Here is a 10,966-nt window from a genome sequence, read left to right on the forward strand (position 1 = left end):
GATACAAATTCCAAAAATATTTTAATTTTTAAAAGTATTAAGATGCAGGAAGTTAATCGTCACCGCCCTCGTAAAAATATAAAAACGAAAGCTTACAGCTTTAAATATTTTATTACGTGTGATAAAGAAAATACACTAGTGTGTAAAGATGCTTTCTGCTCTTTATACTGAATTGGACGAAAAAAAGTCTTTAAAGCTCAAAATGACTTAAAATCTGGCCAGGTAATGCCCTCACCACATAAGCAAGGGCATCACAAAAATCCAAAAAAAATATCCGATGAAGTAATAAACTGCATTGAAAATCATATCAAGCAGTTTCCTTCAGAAGAATCACATTATTCTAGGACTAAAAACCCACATAAAAAATACCTTTCCCTTTACTAAATATTAACCGACTTCATCAACTGTATATAGAGGATTGTCAAACAAAAAAGCTCGAAACTAAATATTTCGTAAAGGCCTCTTTTTACAGACATATATTTGAAACAAGGTTTAACTTATCTTTTGGTGTACCAAAAAGTGATACTTGCAGTTTATGCGATGCTGGAGAGAACTCTTTAGAGCACTCGAATAATCTTCAACTTGCTTTTGCGCAGCAGAAAGTTGACCGCGAAGCAGTAAAAATTTCCAAATAAAAATTTTACATAACAATGGATCTTCAACAAACGATGACTTTACCAAAGCTATCAACGTCAAAATCTTTTTACTTAAGACAAATGTGGCTATACAACTTTGGAGTCCACTGTTTAACCAGTTCTGGTCATAAGTCCTATTTTTTTAGATGGACTGAGGATATTGCCAATAGGGGAAGTAATGAAATAGCAAGTTGTTTGCTACGATTTTGTCTGCTTCTTAAAGAAGAAAATCCCCAAATTGGTCATTTAATAATTTGGTCAGATCAATGTGGGGAACAAAACAAAAACTTCTCCATTATTAACCTTTTTCAATACCTAATATTAAATAAAATGTTTAAGATCATTGACCATAAATTTTCCGAAGTTGGTCACAGTTACCTTGACTCTAACAGAGACTTTGGAAGAATAGAAAAGGTTCTTAGAAAACATCAGAATATTTATAAACCAGACCAATATCGGGAAATTATTAGATCTGCGAGTACCAAACAAAGTGTATGCCTTAACATGGAACATTTTTTTTTATTGCTTTGAAACTCTACTCTGCTCTGAAAAAAATAAATTTTCGAGATAAAGTGAAGTGGCTAAGAGTAAGTTGTTTTGGAAAATACTTTTACAAAACTAGTTTAGATCCGTTTACTCCATTTATGGAAGTTGACTTACAAAAAAAAAGAGAACTGATAGTACAAAGTAATCAAGTTGTTTTACAAAAGGTACCTAAATGCGGTGGTTTGACTTCTGAAAAAATTTCAAATCTACAAGATCAACTTACGTTTATTCCAGCAGAGTATAAATGGTATTATGATATTGTTTTAAAAGAATGTTTGAAAAACCCTAAGAAAAAGCGTAATTCATGTTAAATTTAAATGTTTCTGTGTCTTTGTTTATAAATTTTTAATGTATCTTACTTTGCTTTTGTTAATCTGCAAATAAAATTTAATTTCCAGATTATTTAATAGTTTTTTTTTATTATTTTTTTAAAATTTAAATACAACATAGGTGACATAACACCTTTCTCTACTCAAGTTTATACCAACATCTGCATAAAATGTTGGTTGATTAAGGTGCTATGTCCATTAAAATTAAAATTACTAAAAAAGTTTAAATTCTAGAAAAACAAAAAATATTATATAAAAAAGTACAAAACGATTCTAATCTAATAAGATATTGGTAATTTTTATAACATTTATTAAAAAAATATATAAGTGAAAACACGTTTCCTTCAATTACTCAATATCTGAAAAAGTGGACATGGCACCTTTATCATCTCATGTCTTCAATTAATATATGTAGCAAGTGTATCATTGTTACTTAGGTCTATGCATCAGAAATTAGGTGAATATCTCCAGGAGTTAAAAGCAAATATTTTACGGCTAAGAAGATTACCGCAATACAGTAGTTCCTAAGAATAGATGCACTCGTTTTCCTTGTAGTGGGAACAGGAATAGTCTTAAATAAACCCTTACAAAAAAATTTAATGTTTATTTTAGTTATTCTACACACGCTTGACCGCTGTTTATTAGACCCTTAAATTTAATGACAACGAAGAAAATGTTTTGAGAAAAAACAATGACCTACATAAAGATTGTAAAATCATATTGATTTATTAATAAACGTATCTCATTGAAACAATATGTTATATTTGTCAACGAATAAAAAAAGAAGATCTCTTTTCCTATCTGCTGAGCCTGAGCTAAATTATTTTAGCACCAACATCACACTAGTGATAAAACGTTAGGACATATATTGGCCTATGCACTAGAGCATTAAGCAATCAAAAACGTTTCTAGAAGTTTTACCATAGCTATAATAAACTTGGTGATCTTTGTGACAAAGTTGACAAAAGTGTAAAGAAATCTGTAAATAAAAGCCGCACACTCGTTCTGAGATGTTGAAGATGTAGAGAATTTGATCACTGCAGGAATTTAGTCTTCGATGGCTCAAAGGAAGCATAATTGTAGCACTTTATCATAACAAAGAATAAGCATTTAAAGACTACTTAACATTACAATGCCGATACTTTTAGTAAAAGATCTTGTTCGACAGACTGCAGCCATTCACAAGAAGTGAAAACAAAAGAACCAGCAGTTATAGCCATTTATGTAAAATCTAAACTTCTAACATAAAACCATCGGAATCCTTCTATTTTGGTCTTAAACATTTTACGAACTTTTTTTTAACTCCGCCCACCCAACCTTGTTGGGTGGATCGAGAAGCCCGACATAACTGTTGCCGGTTACACGCCCGGATAAAGGAGGAGGGGGTCTACAGCCAGGTTAGCACCCCACTGATAGACTTTAAAACCATACAGCTCATAGAAACAGGATTATGCCTCGGAACAGGAATGATTTTATTACGACGACTTAAGCGAGAAAGAGGACAATGAAATGTGCACTACAAGAGACAAAGTAAAAGAGAAAGAGTCAAATTATGCTCGGTGACTACCTGATGATTTACAGTGGTATTGCGAAGAAACCAGAGCCAAAGAAGGAGTCGCAATGTTAGTACACAAAAATTTTTTACACCAAGTACAAGAATGTAAATATACCTCTGAAAGAATATCATCATCATCAATGGCGCTACAACTTTTCGTGAGTCTTTGCCTCGTTTACTATTGCCTTCCATGTTTGTCGGTCCTGTGCCAGTAATTCCCATTGTCGCACTCCCATTTTCTCTAGATCTTCTTTGACTGCATCCTCTGAATTCTGTGTCTGATTAACCTAAAGAAAGCGTTTAACAAAGTAACACTTAAACATGTAATCCATCTTCTGCATAATACAGAAGTTCCCCTAAATACTACAAAAACTATCGAAAACATCTTCCAAAACCACAAAATGGAAGTCAAAATAGATGGACAACTTACACAACCTTTAGAAATATTATACACAACCTTTAGAAATAAGCATTGGAATAAGACAAGGGGATTCATTAAGCCCCATGCTCTTCAATTTGATCATGAATGAAATCATCAAAAGCATTAACAAAAGAGAAAGGAAGAGGATACAGAGTGAGAAACAAAGAAATAAAAATAGTCTGTTACGCAGACGACGCAATATTGATAGCTCAAGATGAAGATAGTCTGCAAAGACTGGTCCACAGATAAAAGAATTTAATATAGCAATCTCATCTCAGAAAAATAAAATAATAGTAGTCAGCAAAGAACCAACCAGATGGCATCAGTATTGAACAAGTAATGAAAATAAACTACCTGGGAATTACACTATGGAGACCTGGATATAGAAGTGAGAGATCACGTACAAAAAGCAAATAGACTTGCAGGATACCTTAATAACACTATATGGTGAAACAGACACATTAACACTGAGATGTAAGTCAAGAATTTATAAAGCCAGTGTAAGACCAATAATGACATATGCCTCAGAAACAAGACCCGACACAGCCACAACAGAAAGGCTACTGGAAACAGCAGAGATGAGAGTACTGAGGAAAATTACCGGAAATACGTTGAGAGATCTAAAGAGAAGTGCAGATATTAGAAGAAAATGTAATGTACAGTGTATAAATGAATGGATACAAAATAAAAAAGAATGAAATAACCACATAAGCAGAACGGAGGAGACAACCTTCCATAGAGGTATTAATCCGCTAATGAATAAGCAGAATGGCTTATAAAGAGGAAGAAGAAGAAGAACATTTTACGGATAAGGACCTTGCACCAATTTTAGTCAAGACGGCTAGAGATCCGGGTCTCCCAATAGGAAGACGATCAGTAGGAAGACCACGAAAATGATGGAACGACATAAAAAGAAGAAGAATAAAAAGAAATGTAATTTACTTATTTGTTACTCCCAGCAAGACAATTTGTTACCTCGTTTGTTTTTGTTATTCGAATTGTTCTATGATTAAATATGCAATTACTTCAGAGAATTCGTTGACCAATAGTGTTAGAGTATGTTTTATTTTAGATTCATATCATAATATGACGGCTTCTGGATGGGGTAAAGTAGGATTTGCTGATGAGCAAAGTCGCTTTTTGCTTAAAGTTCGTTTAAATGAAGTGGATACAGAGACATGCAACCTATTATATAACGACGTAAAAAAATCGTTTCTATCACACGGCGTTGATGGTGATACGATGATCTGTGCTGGAGGAGAAATAGGAGTAGATACATGTGAAGTAAGTACTTTGTATACCTCTAATAAAAGACGATTTGTGATAATAAAATATTTTTAGACAGATTAAAAATCTTTAGAATATTATTCCAACAATTTCTTACTTCTGTAGTGCCATAAATTTGTTGTAATTTGTAGGGAAAAGGGGGGTAAGTTGGCAAACTTAAGGCTAATATCCAAATTATTAATTTGGATTTCTTCTTTCTTCTTTTTCCGAATTAAAAATATTTATTTATTGATATTTTGAATTCTAGTAGTCACAGTAATCAACCTACAAAATATAGCTATAGCTAAACACATTTTTGTATTATAATTTTTTTTTTTAAATATGCAATCTTCGTCATCTTACCCATAAGCGTTGATAAGTTGACGAAAGAAAAATAACTAATCGAAAAGTATAACTTTAAATTAAAAAACAAATTCTAACATAAAAAATGTAAAAGAAATAAATGAAAAAGTCTTTTAATTAAGTACTAAACTTTATCTAACTAATGTATTCGTTTCATTTCTGATTCGTTTGTGGTGTTTACCGTTGTGTTGATTGTATTCTGTATTCTAAAAAGGCATTTTTCTTTTCTTGACATTTTGTTATCACTTTCGTAAATATCATAATCATCATTGACTCCACAACCCATGGTGGGTCTTGGCCTGCTTAAGGATAAGTCTCCATTCTTTCCTATTCTTCGCCTTGGCTTTCCAGTTTCGTACTCCCAACATTTTCAAGTCTTCCTCCACCTGATCCTTAAATCGTGCTCTGGGTCTGCCTCTCCTTCTCACTATATCTATTCTTTGGTTATAAATATGTTTTGGCGGCTCCATCTCATTCATTCTCTCTATGTGACCTAACCACCGCAGCCGGTTTATTTTGATGGACCCAATAATATCAGATTTGTCATACAGGCGGTAAAGTTCACAATTATAGCGTCTACGCCATAATCCGCCCTCCTGTAGTTCTCCATAGATATTCCGGAGGATTTTACGTTCAAAGCATCTTAAACTTTCTTCATCGCTCTTTGTCACCGTCCATGTTTCCGACGCGTAGGTGAGGATGGGCTTGATAAGAGTTCTGTATACCACTAGTTTCGTTCTTTTTGTAATTAGGTTTGTTGTTAAATTTTTTTTAATACATAATATGCTCTATGTGCCAGATATAGCCGTCTGTTAATTTCTGCACTTACGGAATTATTCTGATTAATTTGTGAGCCTAGATATATAAACTCTCTTACTTCTTCGAAATTATATGTTCCGATCGTTAGATCTTCGGGTTGTGCTGCTTGTATATAATTTGATACTTACATATACTTCGTCTTACTAGTGTTAACGTCTAGCGCAAAAGCTGGAGTTGGAATTCTACTAAAGAAGAAATGGGAAAAATCTATAGACGATTGGGAACCCATAACCGAGAGAATTGCCAAACTGAAAATCAAAATGTATGGCAGAGAAATTATAATACTAGCAACATACGGTCCAACGGAAGACAGTCCAGCCAATGAGAAAGAACGATTTATCGAACAACTTCAAGAACAAATGGATAAGAGAAAACCTAAACAAGAAATAATAATAGTGGGGGATCTAAATGGAAGAGTCGGAAGAAAAGACAATGACAGAACAGTTGGTCCATTTGAAGAAGACACAATTAACGACAATGGAGAAAGATTGATAGAACTATGTGAAGTAAATGATTTGAAAATTATGAACGGATTTTATAAACACAAAAATATACGTAAGTACACATGGACTCAAGAGACAAGAAAACTAAGATCCATTATTGACTACATTATCATGAACCACAAAAGCTCCATCAAAGTGAAAGACATCAGAGTGAAAAGAGGGGCAGAGTGTGGAACAGATCACAAACTTGTGGTGGCATGGATGGAATTCCCCTATATCTGGACAAAACAAAAACATACATCGATTGTTACAACGGGAACGACAATAAACGAAAAGAGGCTCAAATTACATCTATTGCAGGAAGAATCAATAAAAGATTTATACAAAAGAAGACTAGACCAAAAACTAGAAGAATTCAGATATGACACGTTAGATGAAATGCATGAACACATAAAAACCTGCCTGATTTCAGCGGCCTTAGAAGCTCTTGGAGAAGACGACCAAAGGAACACCCATCAGAATATCAAATTAAGGGAAGACACATTGAAATGCATAAAAGAAAAGAAAAAACTACACATAAAATACCTAAACACCAAAAAACAGGAAGACTTAGACCTATATAGAGCGAAAAACAGAGAGGTAAAGAAAAGAGTAACAAATGAAAAGAACGAACGATGGGAACAAGCATGCACAGAGATAGAACGACATATCGGAGGAACGAGAAATTCAGAATCATGGCGAATATTAAAAGCACTTCAACGAAATAAGACAGAGAAAACCCAGATCGGCAAAATTAGTGAAAACGAGTGGCAAGAATACTACGTAGAACTACTTACAGAAAACCGTCCCCAATTTCAGGAAGAGAATATAGAACATGCAGGAAATGGGGCATACGACCAGATAGAAATAAGCCTGGCAGAAGTTAAGAGAGCAATCAAGACATTGAAGAACAAAAAAGCCAAAGGACCCGGAGGAATACCAAACGAACTAATTAAAAACGGAACGGAAAAGTTATTCCGCATGCTACATAGAATGTTCGAAAGAGGACTAAATGGAGAAGAAATACCTGCGGAATGGACACAAGCATACATCACATCCATACATAAGAAAGGAAACAGGAAAAAATGTGAAAACTATAGAGGAATTAGTATAATATCGTCGGTAGGTAGACTTTACGGGAAAATTATTAAAGAAAAACTAGAAACTGAAATAATAGGAAAAATTGGAGAAGACCAAGCAGGGTTCACAGTAGGAAAATCATGCCTAGATCATACGTACACATTAGAACAACTGATAGAGAAGAAAATGGCAAAAGGTAGACCGGTCCATCTGGCCTTTGTTGATCTAAAGAAAGCATATGACTCAATACCTAGAGTCAAATTATGGGAAGCAATGAATGATCTCGGAATCCGACAAAGACTAATAAAAGCAGTTAAAGCACTATACAAAGAAAACAAAGTAGCTATTAAATGTGGAAATAAAGCCTACAATCCATTTAAGACGACAAAAGGACTTCTACAAGGCTGTGCTACGTCCCCTACTCTGTTTAAAATATTCTTGGAAAAGACACTCAAACCATGGAGGAGAAAGTGCGAAGGAATGGGCATACCAGTAAGAGACGAATACCTATACACCTTAAGTTTTGCCGACGATCAAGTAGTCATCGCACAAGATGAAGAAGATCTCAGCTTTATGCTCAGAAAACTAGAAGAAGAATATAAAAACAACGGAATGGAAATAAACTTAGAGAAAACCGAATACCTAACAACAGAAAACAAGGATATGAGAAACCTAGAGATAGACGAGGGAAGACAAATAAATGGAACAGATAAATTCAAGTATTTAGGAACCATAATATCGAACCAGGGAACAACAGAAGAAGATATAAACAACAGACTGAGACAAACAAGAAACTGTATAAGACAACTAAACTCAGTGTTGTGGGATAAGAACATTACGATAAAGACAAAAAAGAGAATATATAACACCCTGACAAGAAGTATCCTGACATATGGGTCCGAAAACTGGACAATAAACAAGAGAAATAGAGGTAGAATAAGAGCAGTAGAAATGGAGTTCCTGAGGAGAAGCTGTAGACTTACAAAAAGAGACAGAATTGAAAACGCAGAGATTAAGCGGAGAATGGGAGTGCAATCAGACATAATCGACTATATAGAGGAGAAGAGACTATCCTGGTACGGCCACGTCAGAAGAGCGGACAGAGGACGCTGGATAAACAAAATCACAGAATGGAGCCTGATTGGAAGAAGAAAGAGAGAAAGACCCCGAAGGTCATTCAGAGATGAAATCGATGAGGCTATGGAGAAAAGAACCCTGCGAGATGGAGACTGGAATGACAGGGAAAATTGGAGAAAACGGTTGAGTGAAGGAAGACAGTGAAAACTGTGGAAATCCTTGGTAGTAGTAGTGTTAACCTCTAGTCCCATTCTTTTTGTTGCTGCTTCAAGCACCTTGAATGATTCGACCACGTCCGCCTTCCTTCTTGCAATAATGTCGATGTCATCGGCGTACGCTAGTAATTGTACGCTGCCATTGATAATAGTTCCTCTGGTTGTTATTCCAGATTCTCTTATTGCTTTCTCTAGTGCAATATTGAATAGAAAGCATGATAGGCTGTCTCTTTGTCTAAGTTCTATCTGAGACTGGAACGTTCTGGAAACACCGTTCTGCACTCTAACTTTACATCCGACTCTTGAGTGGGTCGCTTTCACCAATTTTACTAAGTGTACTGGTATGCTGAATTCTATCATGGCCTTGTACAGTGCGTTTCTTTCAACACTATCACAGGCACATCTAAAATCAACGAACAGGTGATGACTATCAATGCCATAGTCATATGTTTTTGCCAGAGCTTGCCTTAGAAGGAATATTTGATCGGTCGTTGATCTTTCTTTACGAAACCCACACTGATATTTACCTATTATATCTTCACAATATCCCGATAGTCGGTAGTAAAGAATATATGCAATATTTTGTATGTTACGTTTAGGAGGGTTATTCCTCTGTAGTTGTCACATATTGTTTGATCTCCTTTCTTGTGGATAGGTAAAATTATACCTACATTCCAGTCTTTTTTTGCTTCCAGATCAGTTCTACAAGTCTACATATATAGTATGTCAGGTTTTTTTGCCATGCTTTAAAAGTTCTGAAGGAATGCCATCTGTTCCAGGAGCTTTATTTTCTTGCAATTTTTGTATAGCTTGTATGACTTCTACCTCTGTTGGTATGTTATCATTCTCTCTTTCGTCGTCAATGTCCTCGAGTTGGATTTCTGATTCGTGAAGCCCTGTCTCACCTCTTATATTTAGCCTATCCTCGAAGTTTTCTGCCCTTCTTTTTAGTATCTGGTCCTGATCACCAATGATCTCCCCTGTTCTATTTCTAACGATTGAAAAATTAGGTTTGAATTCTTTCCTCTTCTGGATAATTTTTTTGTAGAACTTTCGCGTATTTGCTTGTGCCTTATAGTTATCTAGTTCTTTTAGTTGGCTCTCTATATGCTCTTTCTTCTTTTTTTAAGTATTTGTTTTTTTCTCTCATCTCAGCTGCCTATACTCTTCCTGTTTGTCTCGTTTTTCGCCCTTGGATTCTTCTATATGCCTGATTTTTTCTTTGCATTGCTTGTGCGCATTCCTCATCGTACCAGTCTGGCCTTAATTTTTTACGTTTTTGCTTTCCGATAACTTCAGTTGCCACTTCTTCCAATATGGCTCTATACTGCCTCCAATAGGTGTTAATATCTTCAACTATAACATCCGTGCAGCCTTCCAGCTTGCTTTCGAGACTTTTCTCGAATCTCTTAGCTATCTCAGAGTTCTTCAACGCTTCTACTTTAAACCTTTCCTCTTTAACTCCTTTTTCTTTCTTTGCATTGAAGATTCTAGTGTCCCCTGTGTTTTCTGGCCAAAATACTCGTTTCATTTTTGATTCGTTATAGTGGTTGAATACCGTTGTGTTTGTTGTATTCTGTATGGTAAAAAGGTCTTATTCTTTTCTTTATATTTTGTCCTCACTTTCGTTAATATATTAACCGCTAATTATATTTATCTAAAGTCTTTTATATTTTTAGGGAGATTCAGGAGGACCTCTTCAAGTCAAAAATGACTACAAATATGGTAATGGAAAAGGTTTTAGAATAGTTGGAATCACATCGTTTGGTAAAGCATGCGGTATCACTAACAGTCCATCCATATACACCAGGGTTTCTTATTACGTTGACTGGATTGAGAGTATTGTGTGGCCCGAGGAATACAAAATGGCGCATCCGTAAATCACACCAGAGTGGCATGGTTTTTAAAATTATTTTGATATAATATTTTGTACAATTAAAGTATTGTTAATAAAATTTTACTTTCTGATCGTTTTAAGAAAACAAAGTATTGAATGACATTACGTGTATACAGACAGTCTTAGTCTCAATGTCTTTCTCTCCCTCCAATTACTCCTCCTCTACGCTTCACTCCTTCCTAGCTAAATTGATTTCTTTGTTCCAAGTATGATGAAGCTTCTTCATCATTACATATTCAACCCACTGAGGTTTTCTTCATTGTAGTTTCTGATTTATTGTA

General features: G+C 34.9%; 1 protein-coding gene across 1 annotated transcript in view; it reads left to right on the forward strand.

Annotated features, from left to right (window-relative positions):
- Nucleotides 1–10,966, forward strand: part of LOC140441521 (venom protease-like) — a 40,501-nt gene extending 29,535 nt beyond the window's left edge. The window contains exons 6-7 of the mRNA XM_072532299.1: nucleotides 4,559–4,770; nucleotides 10,468–10,966. Coding sequence (XP_072388400.1) covers nucleotides 4,559–4,770; nucleotides 10,468–10,668 — 413 coding nt within the window. The 3' untranslated portion in view covers nucleotides 10,669–10,966. The remainder of the gene's footprint in view (nucleotides 1–4,558; nucleotides 4,771–10,467) is intronic.

Source organism: Diabrotica undecimpunctata, chromosome 5 (genome assembly GCF_040954645.1).
Source record: "Diabrotica undecimpunctata isolate CICGRU chromosome 5, icDiaUnde3, whole genome shotgun sequence".
Lineage (NCBI taxonomy): Eukaryota > Metazoa > Arthropoda > Insecta > Coleoptera > Chrysomelidae > Diabrotica > Diabrotica undecimpunctata.